General features: G+C 32.9%; 1 protein-coding gene across 1 annotated transcript in view; it reads right to left on the bottom strand.

Moving 5' to 3' along the window:
* The window catches only part of ADAMTS6 (ADAM metallopeptidase with thrombospondin type 1 motif 6), a 255,221-nt gene that overhangs the window by 64,627 nt on the left and 174,114 nt on the right, over positions 1 to 16,480 (bottom strand). The window contains exons 14-15 of the mRNA XM_023537208.1: positions 6,921 to 7,023; positions 938 to 1,102 (exon numbers count right to left, since the gene is read on the bottom strand). Of these exons, the coding sequence (XP_023392976.1) occupies positions 938 to 1,102; positions 6,921 to 7,023 (268 nt within the window). The remainder of the gene's footprint in view (positions 1 to 937; positions 1,103 to 6,920; positions 7,024 to 16,480) is intronic.

Raw genomic sequence — 16,480 nt, 5'->3', positions numbered from 1 at the left:
ATATTTTGGCACTTGAATTTATATATTTGATATTTAGCCACTGACACCAGGCATGTAATTTGAATAAAACCTGTACCTCGGTCATTGTTATCTAAAAAAATTTTAATACTGTCACAAAAACCTCTTCCTCAGGTAAACACATCCACCCACACATCCCCCTCCCACCCCATCCTCCTCAACTCACACAAGAGTATCATATGTATTTGAAAGCTAGTAGTCAGAAGACAGAGAATTTCATAAGAAGTTATGAGATTAACTAAAACAGACAGTTTTTATCTCTTCTTTCTCAGTTCCTGGGACATGGTTTTGTGCTTCTCTTTATAAGTAAAAGAAAAACAAGGAAAAAATTGAGAATAGTAGTTTTCATGGCTTTTCTTATTATGATAACATTCTTATACAGCTCTAGAAAAAGAGCATGAATTTTCTCCCACAACTTCCAACCAATCTGGCTAATTCTCCAGGGTAAATTCTTTAATAAGGTTAAGACTAACTCTATAATGAAAACCATTGTAAATGTTTTAAAAGGAGACAAAGTATGAGAAACATAGCTTTTTCACACTTTGAGGAAAATTATGCTATGAAATATATCAAATTATCTTCCATTGAGAACATATGGTAGCCATATGAATAAGAACTGAATTCTCATCCCCTCTTTTTCTATCATTTTGTTTGTAAATGGAACAGAATCTGAGTAACAGAAATTAAAGTCCAAAATATTTTCGTAGCTCAAGAAACCACTATAAATATAACTAGAACACCAGAATAAATCACATTTGCATGGTACTTGAATATTAATGGATCATTCTACCTTTAAATATATATAGTCATCCTTATTAGAAAATGAATTTCTTTCAAACATAGCTTTATTATAACTGAGTATGATATTAATTAGGTGCTACTATCTAAAGAAAAAGAGAAAACTCTCAAAAACCCCAACAAAAAGGAGTGACATTCATAATCTGAGCAACCTTGCATTCTCCATTGATACAGATATCCAGTGAATCCGCATTGCACTGAGTCCCATCAATCACCGCAGGAGCACGTTCAGTGTAGAAATTGTAACCTTCTGCCAAGCAGTTTAGTGCACAAGGTTTTACCCCACCTGGACAAATATAGTAGAAAAGAAATAAATGAAGTGGTTCTCTTAAGGAACAGTGATTCGATATTATCCACAGCAAATTTACAATTCATGCAGACATCACTCTCTGACCATATGCCTCGATGTGTGTGCTTCTTTCCTCCTTTGTTAAATGCTCATGTTTATTTTCATTGGTTGTGTAACCTGATGAAGGACCTGCTAAGCAATTTTAAAGTTTAAATTTTTAGGTATTTCTGATATATTTTCAGTCAAAAGAGATCACAGTGGAGGTACTGAATGTTGAAAAAAAATAAATGAATTAAGAACTATTTTAAAAAAAGAATTAAGGAAATAAAGTTTAAGGAGGCTTGAGACAATAACCTCATATTACAAATAGGAATTCCTGCAACATGTGTAACTTGTTACTGAAGCTGGTACAAAAAGCAGGGATATGGTAGTTGTAAAATAAAACTAAATTTGTACCTGTTTTAAACATATCATATTCCATGAACATGGCTTTAGCATGGAGATATTATTACCAGATTAGCAAATCAAAGATAAAATTACATAGCATTAAATTTGAATAATTCTTATGAGATTAATAACTGAAGATAAATATTACATACAGCATTAAAATTAAATTGTTAAAATAACATCAAATTTTATTTTGTGAATAAATGCATATAGTAACTTGAGCATTTTCATTTAGTCATTGAAATTTGTTTTTTTTAAGGTTGACGTGAAAAATAGGCATAAATAGCCATTTAAAACAATGAGCAGAGTACATATCATAACCTCATAGTATACTAGAAAAGTTGCAATAAATATAAATTTATTTTATTCAAAATAGTGCATGAGAAAGCTATTTATAAATATGTAAGTATTGATCAAAAATATGATTTAAGAATATTTTATGTTAGATCTTTATCCCATGAAGTTTAAAACACTTTGGTCTCATTCTAATTATGCTGATAAAATTTCTCCTTGAAATAAAGAAGACTACTTCTAATAAAAAAAATAGGGTAGAAAGATGAAATGACATGCCTAGGTCTCAGTGAAGGTAGAAACAAAGTTACTGCAGAGTGAAGGTATGTTAAGTAAAAGGAGAAGCCAAGTGAGTAGTGAAGACATTGATAAGTTAGACAGCATTCCACTGAAGGGAAGATCACTGTTACAGCTGATTGTCGTCTTACAAGAAGATCGACCAATATTGTCTGACATCCTGTTTTTTCAAGGTAAGAGGAAAACCACATTTTAAAAATATAAACTCTTCTTGGCGACTCAAAGTTTTCAAAAATACTGAGGAAGCTAAAACATGTATGGAAGTGAAAATTGATTCCTGGACTGCCAGTTCACAACCTTGGGCCTAAGTTCATGTTTTCTTCCATTTTCTTTGTCTACAGTCTATAGAATTTCTATACAAACTATAATATTATTATTAGGTTTAGGTTAATGGTACATTTTGCTGTACTGAGCACAGAAATAACGAGTAACAAATAGAATAATTTCTTTCTGAACTGATAACCAAAGTATTTATACCTATTTTTGTAAGATTCTCATAAATAAAATTGCTCTAAATTTCCATGAATATTACTGGGATTTTTTTCATTACTACTCAATGTAGTTCTTTTTCCATTTTTTATTGTAATGCTTTGGAATTTAATATTGCTTTTTATGTATCAGGTTTTAAAAAGAGAACATGAGTCTTTCATTTACTCAATTTTAATATTATGTAAGGTAGTATTTGGTAGGCAAGAAATAGAAATGCTATGGTTGTATTCCTTGGCCCACACTACACTACATGATAATAATAGGAATAAATTTCCTCATTTTTAACTGCTGAAGATGTGTTCAGATTCCTCTGCTATGGCGAGTTTGCAGAAGAGGTATTGCTATTATTTCAAGAAGGGATTTAAGATTATTCTCTAAATGGAAAGTCACATTATCAATTACCTTTAGTTAAAGCTTATTTGAATTGAGGATTAATTCATTCAGTATGCAATTATCTAGATGCTAATTAAATCTGATTTATTTCAGACACTTACTTCTTCTCTTCATACAGTAAGACAAAACAATCCCAAATGTATAAGCACCTAATAGAAGTGATTCAAAATAAATGAGACAAAAACTAAAAAAAAAAAGGAAGCGAAGCCATGTAATAGTTGAAGATTTTAACATACTTCTCTCAGAAGAACTAGAGCAGAAATAATCAGAAAGAACATGAAAGATTTGAACAACACTATTAGACTTCATTGATATCTATAGAACACGATTCAACAATTGCAGAAAACACATCCTTTTCAAGTATACATAGAACATTCACCAACATAGATAACGAGCTGTATCATAACAAATCTCAATTAATTAAAAAAGATTTAAATCATATGGGGCATTCTCTGACCATAATAGAATTGAATTGGAAATCAATAACAAAAAATCTAGAGAATATCAAATATTTGGAAATAAAAATTAACGAAAGAAGAAATGATAGTAATAGAGAAGAGTACTAAAGCCAAAAGTTAATTCTTCGAAAGACTAATAAAATTGATAAATCTCAATTTCAAGTAAGTAATTTTCAGTAAGATTGATGAAGAAAAAGAAAACACATATTATGAATATCAGAGGTGAAAGACATCACATCACTACAGATCCTACAGATATTAAACAGGATAATAAGATAATGTTATGATCAATTTTCTGTTAATGAATTAGATAACATGAAGCTAACAAATTACTTGAAAACACAAATTCAAAATCTGACATAAGAATAAAAAAATCTGAATAGCTCTATATCTATTAAAGAAGTTGAATCTGTAATGAAATAATTTTTTTCACAAATGAAATATCAAGCCTGTGTGATTTTACTAGTGAAATTTATTCTAAGGAATAAATAATACCAAGCCTACAAACCCTTTCAAAATAAATAAGGATTCTATTTCTGGAAGTAAGAGCAACTCTGATGTCAAAAACTCATCAAAGATATGACAAAAATATAATTTAGAAATTAGCATTCCTTATGAGTACGGATGCAAACATTCTTAATAAAATATTAGCAATTAAGTACAATAAAATTTAAAAAAATAAATCATGACTACATGGGGTTTACCCTGGGAATAAAATGTTTGTTTGACATTATAAAATCTATCAAGTAATTCACCATATTAACAGAATAAGAAAGATCACATAATCACATAATAATCAACACATGTACAAATTGTACCAAAGGGCCAAACCAGTGCATTAAGGCAAGAAAAGAAAATAAAAGATGTAAAGATTGAAATAGTTTCTACTTCCAAATAACATAACTATTTACCAAGAAAATCCTAAGTAATCTACAAAACAGTGATTAGAACTAATAAGGGAATTTAGAACGGTAATAGAATACAAAGTTAATATACAAAAATTAACTTTATCTTTATGTACTAGAGCTAAAAATTAAAAGTAAAAAATTTTAAACTTTTATTTACGATAGTGTCAGAACACATAAATTACTCAGGAATAGATTTAACAAAAGTGGTACATCTAAAACTACAAAACATAGCTGAGAGAAATTAAAGAAAACAAATACATGGAGATATATTCCATGTTCATGAATTAGAAAATTTAATGTTTAAGTTTATCGGTTCTCCCTTTATTGATCTACAGATTCAAGATAACATCAATCATATGCCTAGCATATTTTTCTGTAAAAATTAACCATAAATTCTAACATTTATATAGAAATGCAAAGCATTTAGAATATCTGAAGAACTCTGGGAAAAAAGATCAGAGTTGGAGAAACTTACACTACCTGTGTCCAAGACTATAGAGTTACAGCAATAAAGGCTGACAAATAAATTGATTAAACAAAATAGAGTCCATGAGTACACTACAAATATATACCATACCCCCAAATTATTTTTAGGTCATGGATCTAAATGTGAAAATCAAAAACATGGCTGTTAGAAGAAAATACAAGAAAGTATCTTCTTGAGTTGATTTAGGCAAATATTTCTAAGATAGGACATAGAACACAATAACCATAAGATAAAAACTTGAAAAATTAGAATTCATCAAAATTAAAATGCTTTACTCATCTGAAATACCATTTAAAAAGCAACAGAAAAGCCAAAGACTGTGAGAAAATATTCATAAAAGTTATTTGATAAATGACCACCACTAGAGAATAAAAAGATAATGAATTAAAAAATAGGCAAAGGATTGAAACACTTTACAAAAGGAGATAAATAAATGGTCGACAAGTGCATGAAAACATGCTGAGCATAATCAATAATCAGAAATGCACATTAAAATTACATTAGACATTATTATATACCCACTAGAAGAAGACTGAAAATACCAAATGTTGGCAAGGATGTGGAACAAATAGAACTCTCAAACATTGTTGGTGGGAATGTGATATGGTACAATGACTTTGGAAAAAAATCTGGCAGTTTCTTTTAAAGCTAAACTCATATCTACCCAATTGCCTAGCAATTCCACCCCGAAGCATTTATCCAAAAATGAAAACATATGCCCATATAAAGACCTATATGCAAATATTCATAGCAGTTTATTCCTAACAGTTGAAAACTAGAAATACCCCCAGATGTCCATCAAAGCAGAATGGAAAAACAAACTGGTTATTACAAGACAATACTGCTTAGCAATAAAAAGGAATGAAGCACTTATACATGTAATAATGTTGATGGGTCTCAAAAACATTAGGCTTAAAGAAGGCTTGCACAAAAGAGTAAATATGACATGATTTCATGTAAATGAATTTCTGGAACGGGCAAAACTAATTTATGGAAAAAAATACATCAGAACAGCAGTTGCCTCTTGGAAGAAGTAGGTGGAGGCATATTGACTATGAGGACTATGAGAATTTGGGAGGTAACGGTAATGTTCTATATTTCAATAGGGTTTTACAGATATATACATTTGTCAAAACTCAGGGAAAGTACAGTTAAGTTTTATGCATTTCTTTGTACATAATCTTACCTCGAAAGAAAAAAGTAAATAAATATTAAACTGGGGTTAATGTTATACATGATGAAGGACTTAGAGGAAACAACTACTATTTATTTGAAATGCATCCGAAAAAAAAAAAAAATAGAATAATGAGTAGATAGAGAGATGACTAGACACGTAATAAAAAAAGCATACTAAAATGTTAACGGTAGAATTGTTGTGGTGAGTAAACAGTTGAAAAATTTTCAAAGATGTCCATAAAACAAACAAAAATTCTAAGTGAACATTCAGTTTTCCCAAAAAAACTTTTAACAAAATTTAGTTCATATTTTGGGAGTGTAAGAAAACTTCTTGTGCTTACTAAACAATTAATGTTTGATGCATGCCCAAATTAAAGACCAAAATTGTTTTCCAAAAAATAACATTCTAAAAAAGAAAATAGAAACCTATGTAAAGATCTTTGGCTTTACTCCAAGAAAGAATAGATTTTCCTGGCTTCTTTTGAGTTAATTCATATTGTTATAAATTTGTTTTTAGGATGATAATTTCAAATATTCTATGATTATAAATGGTTATAATATGATGCCCATAAACCTCAAGGAAGTCTCAAGAATTCAAAAATATTATTTAATTTTATATCCTTTCCAGGACCTTGGTACAGAATTAAGTTTTTAAAAATGATTTTTGCTATTTGTACTAAAATATAAGCATTATTAGAGGGAAACTAAAACATAAGACCTTTATGATACTGTAAGAGCTGTCCTGCTTTGACTTGAAGCACTAATTTTTACTAGTATGTGTTGAAATATGTGTGTGTACGTATTTATATATTCTTTTATGTTTTCAAAGCTCTCAAGCATGATGAATGCTCTGCCAGGTTATACATTACCTCCAGTATAGGGTTTCCAGTTATAATACTTTCCACGGAAAGGCATATTGTCAAAGTCTGCACACTGTTTCTCTCGAAAATCTCGGGCCCCCAAAGGACATGGCTAAAATGAAATAAAATCATAAATGGTACGATTGTTGAAAAATTCCAAAACCAAGGGACAATGTCCCTAAAATTAAAATTGCCTGAACTCCATCACATTAGTTCACTGCCTTCCTTACTCTCTGGCTATAATTTTGGCATTTGCCTTACTGTTTTACAACCAGTATTCAGACTGCAGTGTCTGAATTGTAATTTTAGTCAAAAATGAAATAACTGAAGCCATTTAAACAAAGTTAAGTGTTAGACAGTTTCCATATAACTCAGATGCATGTCTTGGTCCACTTTACAATCAATCCATCAGGTATCTCTTTATAAATGCACATAAAAACTAGGTGAAGAAACTAAAACACAAAATCTTTTTTTGGTAGCAGTATTTCAGGTCCAGTTGCCACAGCTACTCCCAGCTCTTTATTTTAAGGAATCAAGAGGCAGGTTTGTAACATGACATTCAGCACTATTAATTGTGGTTTGGATCTCTACTACTATAGCTGTTTACTGTCTAGCCCTGAGAAAAACCATATTTTAAGACATGGAATGAACTGGGCAAAATGCTAGTTTAGGCCTCAAGTTTAAACACCTTTAAATTCAAGGAATTTAGACTTATGAAGATTTACATTTAATCTTTAACATCGCAGAAAATAAAGTACTAATTTGGTTCAAAACATGTACATGCGTTGGGTGGAGGCGAGAGAAGGATGTTAAAAGAGTGAAGAGAGAATTGTTTGTTTTTAAAATTTTGGAATGTTTCTTCTATCTGAATTTTTTAGAGAGGAAAATCTTGCCAATCTAGCTAGGTCTAGCTTATACCACAGGGCCATCCTAAATTCAATATTTAAGTTCAGAGAGAATAAAAAGTATGATATCTCATACTGTTTAAGAAATATGACCTAATTTGACTTATCTTTTGGAGTTCTGCTGCTATAGCACCTAAAACACAAAGCTCCTGCTTTTGAAACTATGACCAAGAAAAATCCCCCTTAAATATGGAAGAACAGAACAAATCATTAATAAAATTCTTAATTGTGAATAGATGATGAGTTTGTTACAGAAACTCTCAGAGATCATTGTGAGGACTTTTTACAACCTTCCCTTGGATCTCTACATTTACTTTATATAGTTTTCTGAGGACAGTATATCACAAACAGTCCCTTGAAGCAAGTGCAAAAACAATAGACCACAATGCGCAAATATTTACACGGTCATCATTACTTCCTATATACTGTGGTTCCAATTTCTATGAAATCAAGTCCAAAGACTTAGACTCTGAAATAGGGGTAGAAGGTCTACATTCTGTTATGAGCCCTGCATTTAAAAGTATTTTTCTGCACATTAAAATATGACACTGCAGTGCCAAACCTAATGATTCTGCTTGTCGAATTGCCTTTCTTACTTTTTTAAAAATGTAAAGTAACTGTTAACCAAAGGCTACATACGGCATCATATAGAAAGATGGGTTTTGTTTTATGGTATGCTAATATTTCCCTTTTCTAGCCATTTTCAGGGCATCTTACACCAGGACTAAATTTGTCAGTAGCTTTGTCATGCAGCAAGACTAGCTTTTAAGGAAATATCATGAATTTTGAAAAATACAAATGCTTTTGACTCTAGTTACAAGTTTTCACATAAACCTAAAGTATCTGTAAAGCACCAACCACCTAAAAGTTCATCCAAGCATGGCTTGCAATCTAGTTGGAGAAACAAGACACAAACAGAAATACAGCATTGTTTCAGGCAATAAGTCTAAGATGGCACGCTACAGTTTGCTTATAGGCAGTGTATGCATCAATATGTCATGTGGTTAAGGAAATATTTCCTGGGGAACAAACTCTTGAGCGTATTATAATTATAATAAAAGTATTACAAATACTTATTCTTTATAACATTATAAAATATTATAGGAATTGAGCTGATTCAGAAAGGAAAAGTACTTCTAGGGGGAAAAACTATTAATAAAGCCAAGTAAAACTTTGGAGACAGGAAGGAAAAGGTCATATGTTGGGAATAGTTGGGAAAAGTCCATCCTAGATGAAAGAAAGAAACTGTATAGAAGCATAAGAGGAGATGACATTTCATAGAAAAGCACTGGTACACAAAAAAAACCCTGAATTAACAAATTAAGGTGTTGTGAGAGCTATTCACTCACAAACAAAAATCTCATTCTTAACTATCTTGTAAGGATTCCCCTAAGTAGCAGTAAAAGGTCTATGGGAGGATATTACTATTTAATGAAGCACTTGAATAACACTTTATAAAATTTCTGATCTACTCTTTTCCTGTGATAATCACTCCAAAGGTAAACACAACAGAAATGTTAACAGTTACTTTGCATTAGTCGAGCATTTAGTAAGTACCTACTCTGTGGCACACCATGCAGAGATCTTTAGATGTAATATCTTTTTAATCTCTCTCAGCACTCCTGTGAGGTAGTTGTAATTAATAATCCCATTTTACAACAGAGTAAACAGAAAAGTGGCTTAGTACTAGTTTCAGGCTGAAAGGACACCTTCCTCATTGGAGTGGCAACTCCTCTGGACACTCTCTAAATGCTACAATAACAGCGTAAGGTTTGTGCTCTAAGATATACAAAAACCTGAAAGGAGTAACTCGGGCTGTCATTTCCAGCTGCAAGTTTCTTATCTTCTCCAAGCTACTTTTTTTTTCTTTTATAGAATGAAAGGGCCCAAAGTAAGAATTTTGGAGTAAGACAGACCTGGATTCAACTCTAACTTTCTCGTTTATTTAATTCATGGCCTTGAGCAATGTACTTAACTTTCCAAGCCTTGTCTGTAAACTGGGGATAATACTAGTATTTACCTCATAGGTGAGGATTCGTGTAAACTGTTTAGCTTTGTACCTGGCATTTGCTTTCTTGAAATAACCATTAGCAGCTGTGCTGGTCTTGGGTCTAAGGCAACCTTAAACTTGTCCCTCACCTTCTCCCTGCTCTGCTCTGCATTTCGGGGGAAAGAACTCTGGAAACTCCATTTTTCCAGGCTTCTGTGTCAGCTGACTTCTTGTTGTGTTCAGGCCATGGAAGACACTAGCGGGAGAAGCCACAGAATTTTCTCATTTCCTCTCTACCTCAGGCAGCATCTTAGGCAGAAATAGAATCTTTTTGTGGTTCCAGCTTTAGGCAACAGAAGCTCCCACTCCCATCTCATCCTATGGCTCCAGCTTCTGCTGTTGGATTCTCACCTCTGGACTCTGATAAAACTAACTCCTTCCTGGATGGAGTGGTGGAATTTTCCTGCTGACGGTGATCTATTGGCTTGTCAGTCTCTTCTATCACTCATGTAATCAATCCTTTGCATTAAATTCCCTCTATTTAAATATTCAGAATGGTTTATATTGTTATGGTTGGATCTTTACTGATACCATCAATAATAATGATGATGATGACGAAGAAGGAGAAGAAGAAGAAATTAGTAGGCTGAATTAGACCTCTTAAAACAAGGCACCAAGAGCTGGCCTTAAGTGTCTTTCTTTTGTTCAGCAAATATATATAAAATGCTTACTATGTGTCACATATAATCTAGGCTCTAGAGATAAGGCAATAAGCAAAACAGATAAGGTCCCTGTTTTTTTGGCACTCACTGTAGTTGAAGACAAGAAAGAATAAAAATAAAGCATGTGAGAGAGATCGATAGTGAGGTGGAGGGAAGTTGTTTTTACAAGTATGGTCAGAGAAATTCTCTTGGATAAGGTGGTGCTTGAACAGAGTTAGAAGAAACTGCGAAAGTGACTTATGTATATATCTGTAAAAAGAGTATTCCAGGAAACAGTAAGTGCAAAGGCCCTGAGGCAGGAGTCTGTTGAAGATGTTCATAGACTAGCATAGAAGATGGAAAGGCTTAAGGGAATTAAAGTAGACTTAGGGACTTGATCACATGTTTTTCTGTTTCTAGACTATATCAAGCTAGTATTCTGTTCTCCTGATTTCAATGTTTCTTTCAGTGAATGTTATGAATTTGTGTTGATTAGAAATAAACTCAGTAGGAGCTGTATATGCTGGTTCCAAAGAATGACAGTAATCAAAGAAAAGGAGTCATTTCTTAAGAAAAAATTACATGAAATATGTTTTTGTTTAAGAATAATAAAGAGTTTAAGGAGTAATTCTTTTAAATTACTTAGGGATTATAAATGCTGACACTATGCAGAAACCCTAACAGAAAACTGGGCATAAGCAACAGATTTTTTATGTAAAGCCTGACAGGTTTTCAGCCTCCTGGTGTTAACACTAATCAAGCATCCTTTCCTTTTAAAAAGCAACCAGCAGGGCCCCACATAAATCCAGAGAGCAAAGCTGTAGATCTCAGCATCTTTTGATCTTAGTATTTTCAGAGAAACAAAAAGAAATGAATACTATCATCTTTATCACCATTTTCCCCCAGAGATCTGTGTTGTTTGTTAGCAGATTCTATAGACTATCCTATGCTTCCAATTTTACTGATAGTAAAAAAGCATCTCCTTTTGACTAAATTTAATACTTTATTGGTCGATGAATCTAAAAAAAGAATAATTCACTGGGGCATAAAAACTGCTATAGAAAGAAATCTCACTTTCTGCTGACACACTTTCCAGTGGCATTTCTATTACTGGGGTTCTAATCCTGGTTTTGTCCCAAAGAATAGGGTGACCTTGTTCCAGAATCCCTTTGTGCCTTCTTTCTTTCATTTGCAAAATACACCCAAAATGTCCTTACCTTTAAGGAAAATAATCCCCAAATGTTTTGCAAATGAGGAAAATTCTGAAAGTACTGCACTATGTCTAATGAGTAACAAAGAGTGAAGAGCAGACTGAATGAAAACTTTTTCTGCTTTACCTCTCCTCTTCTCTCCTCTTTCTTAAGAAGGTGGGCAGTGGGAAGATGCTAGCATTCCTATGCCTCAACAAAAACTGAAAATTGAAAAAAATTGGCATTTTGTTCTTCTACAGCCTTGATCTCTTTCCCACCTTCTGCTTCTTTTTCCTTTCTTGCATTTACACCAAATGCACTTTTACTTCTTCACTATTACACTAAACCAACCTTCTACACTCTCAAAATTCAATTCTCTTCTTCCTCTCCAGGATAGCTACATAATCTTAGTTAGTTCTATTCAGTTAGTTGAGGAAAGATATTTGGAGTTTGAACTCCAACCCCTGCTCTGCTTAGCAAGTTATGTACTTGACATGGGACTGTGATAAAGGGACATGTTTCTGTATCTTCACCCAGACAGGTATCTTTTTCTAAATTACAGAAATCATGCCACATGGACTAACAAATGCCTTGCTTCTATCCCCTCTCTTACAAGTTGCAAACAAAATTGCTGACTTCCTAGTTATCAAGTACTGTTTGATTATCTCATTAAAGTAATTCATAAGGGCATTTCCAAAGTTAAATGTTGTGTTCAATGCAAGCAGTGAATCTTTGCAACCCTAGTTTTGATTCAACCTTATCTTTTCTTCCCCCACATGTTTTCTGATTTTTTTCACTGTACATTTTTAAAGAAAATGAAAACAAAAGCCTGATAAATCTACATTGTCCACACAAGCTTGAATCTAGCTGACATATTTGATATGATAATCTTCTATGCAAGCTTTCAAAATTAAAGTGATTTTTAATATGTTGTGTATAGTCTGAATTTAACTAAAATGCCATCTATCCATAGCATAACCCTTTCCCCTAAGCCAATAAAAATGTTAAGAAACAAACATTTACTATGAAATTTTTAAAACATCCCTTTTAAGAACAAAATAAACAAGCAAGCTCTATTGCGTGTATATTTGTTTTCTAATTATAACTTGGGACACAGTTATAACACTGTTAGTTAACGGATCAACCCTGTACCTTGTCATCACTTACCCCACACCTCTCCCTGGGGGCAAGGTCTGTAGTTTCAGAATGTTCTCAGCTATCTGGTTCTGATGCAGGGTAAGGTCAGACTGGAAGTATGACAATGTCAAAGGTGACCAAACTCTTTCAGAGAAGCTTACCTTGCCACACCCACCTCCCAAGGGCTATATCTGTTATATGAGCTCTAGATCAGTACTCAGAAATTCTGTATCTTACTGAATCTTTTCTGTGGTACTAGCCTGTTGCTGAGCTTTAGTGCCTCGTTTAAAAAATACTTTAAAAAATTACTCATCCTTTTTCTCTATAAGAGCGATGTGAAGATTTAATGAAGTTATGCATGAAAGTACTTTTTAATCTACAAAACGTAAATGTATATAATAGCTACACTATATGGAATACAGATTAAGTATTAGGAGTAGCACTAGATGTTTTATACGTTACTTCTTATTAATTCTCAAAAAACTCTGCAAGTTTCATAGTCATACTCAATTTATACAGGAGTTTCCTAAAGTTTAGTGAGGTTAGCTGTTTTGCAAGGTCAAATAGCAACTAGTGTTACAATCAGGATTTAAACATAAATCAGTCTGAATCCAAAGCCCATATTTTATTCACTATAATCCTACTTCAAAATATAGGCTATACCTTTCCTGTGTACCATAATCAAGGCAATCACTGTTTAATGACTTTAAACAATGGATCGAAGAAGAAAAAAATTGCAAAACAGCATGTCCCTCTGGCAAAGCTGCTTGAGAAAATACCCCAGGTACTATACAATCTATGCTTAAATTTTAGAATAGACCACTGATGACCTGGAAAATCCCTTTGACTCCATAATTTTTTACAGTTTTGATGCATAATGTAAAGGAGGGAAATGCGATATTTGAGATGCAAGACTAATATGACTTTCCACCTCAGCAAAAGTGGAGCTTAGGTTTTTCACCAGAAGTTCTATGCCTGTCACTTTGTCAGGCAGACACAAAAATCACAAATAATATAAAACAGGAAAAATACAAGGATTTTCTCAGTTTTGGAAAACAGCTAAATAACATCAGAAAAGTCTTTCTAGAATGTAGAAAAATCCTTTTCACAGTAGCTAATATTTCTTCTTTAGGCTTTGATATGAAATTTGGCTTGTAAACAATATAACTACATTTTTACCCTTTACAAAAATCAAGTTATCAAGTAAGGTATTCACAACACCGATAAATTCTGCTGTTTAAAATAGTTACACTATGTACACCAATGTTTACTCTCTTAGAAGATTTTGCATGACAGTTTTAAGTCACTGGAATGAAAATTGCTAAGGAAAGGAGAAATGTCTGATTAATATTCAATATTCTTTTCTGTCAATAAAAAGGAGTTTCCATACACATAATAATCAAAAGTATATTTTTTGAGCAGTTCTTGAGCAAACACTTTTTGGCTGGTTGAGCATAGATCTGGGGGCTTTACTTCTCATAATGAAACCATCGGACCATCATGTTATATCCTACCTTTGTACATTTAGAAAAATTGTCAGGACCTTATCAATCATTTATCTCTGTGTCCTGAGCTAGTGAACTTTTAGCATCATTACTTCCATAAAATTCTGCTCCCCAAACCCAAGTTCCACAGGGCCATGTCTATGAGATTAGCTTATGATCACAAATATTCTGTTGTAGTTCCTGGTTTAACAGTGAGACCAAACTTCATCCAATTCTCCTATGTGTCTTTAATAAATGGTCCTCTTTCTCAGTAGCTTTAAGATGGAAAGCATATTCAGTTGTTCCTGCTGTAGCTATTGTGTTTACCAGCTATTCTGTTCTGGAGACCATCAGGCAGATGTCAAAGAAAGAGTCCTTGTCTAGATGCTTATGAAGGCTTTTGAGTATGATCAGTGGTGATGCCTCAGAATCTAGTGTGTAAATATTTTTGGCCTCTAGACTGGTTATGCTGTTGTTGAGAGTGGTCAGGACAATTTTATAGCCAGAGATCCTTTTCAGATCTTTTAAAAAATATTTAAAAATTGAGATTTTTCTTTTTTCTTTGTAGGTTGCCTCTTCTATCTTTGTGGATCTCTTTGAAATTGGGGTAAGTGGGACAGAAGTTAATGGGAGCTTTTTTCTTCTACCACTGCTAAATTCTGCAAATGTCTGTGGCGGGAATAAAATCAGGGAGAAGCTGTGACTATCTTGTTTTTGTGCTAGCTACTTTTGTTTGGCCTACATTAGTTCTAGGTTCTAATTTCTCCTCTAACGTAAGCAAAAAGAGTACTGTCAACCTTGTATGTTTAATCTGATTTACCACAGTGTAGGGATCCACATAGGAGTTACTGAAACTTCAAAATAATAAAGTGTTCCTTTGTGGCTATGTCTTTTTTTGTAATGGCTACCAGGCATTATGAGGTGATAGTGTTTGCCTCTTTACTCAGGTCACTAGGAAACTCAGGGCAAAATCTGTGGCCCACCTTTAGCAAGTGGAAGGAACTTGTGGTACATATTTAAGGTATTGATCCCAGTTGTCTATTATTTTCCTTTCCCTGTGATTTTCTATTTTATTTTATTTTTCAGTTGTGATTTTAATGAAGCTAACTCTATTCTACTCAGAGAGTTAGAATAATGATAATTATTATTATATGTAAAAACATAAGATCTAAGACGTAATCTATAGTACCAGCTGGTCAGTCACAGAAACAAGAGGGTCCAAGACTGCTATACTACATGGAAAACTGATAGGCTATGTGTAATGGGTTGCAAGATCTTAAAGGAATGCAAGTAGGATCGATCAAATACGTGAGGGCATAAATGAGAAGCACAGTGCAAGCCCCAAAGCTTCATGAAATTAAATAGAGAACCCTAGTGTTTTTGCTGTTTGACTGCCTGATGTGACCTCATCCTAGGCACTGATTTGAGAATCCTTCCAGGGTTATTTGAATTAATCTTTTATATTACCCCTATTTAAGTCTCAAGAAAAACTCTTAGATCACCAATGGCCAATCCAAAAATGCTTATGAATTATTTTCTAGTTCTTGATTGTCAAATTGTTCCTAATTGAAAAGTTTTCTTTCAGTTCTTATTTACAGAGTCACTACGATATGCATAATATTAAATTGTATAAAACACGCACAAAGGCAGGAGGCTGATTTGATAAAAGACAAACATACTCTCTCAAATCCCTTAAATTATGGTAGCTCATAATGGATACCTGGGCATTACAGAATCAAAGAACTTTTAAAGCATTATACCTCTAAAAAAAAGTACCAAGGTTAACCTAAAGAATACAAACACAATAGCCCCATAATGTTCTTATAGTTAACACGTATTCTATGGTAAATGAAAAATACTGAAGCCTTGCTTGCATTACTCAGTCTTAACTCCAATCAGTTCACCCTTCATGATTGATCATTAAATTCCCTATCCTATAATGTACTTTATATAATAGAAACTTTTAGGATAGATTTTTAAACTATAGGAGTTTCTGCTCTAATATTATACATTAATTCCTGAAAAATCCCTTTCTGCAAAATTGCACACTAAAAATAATAGGCATATGGGGAAAATAGCACTAGAGGCAGAGAACTCAAAGACAGAACACTAATAATAACAATTCTAAGAAAATACTAGCACAATTTAAAATATATATGGCA

This window comes from Pteropus vampyrus, unplaced genomic scaffold (assembly GCF_000151845.1).
Source record: "Pteropus vampyrus isolate Shadow unplaced genomic scaffold, Pvam_2.0 Scaffold182, whole genome shotgun sequence".
Lineage (NCBI taxonomy): Eukaryota > Metazoa > Chordata > Mammalia > Chiroptera > Pteropodidae > Pteropus > Pteropus vampyrus.
This window is presented reverse-complemented; position numbering and strand designations above follow the sequence as displayed.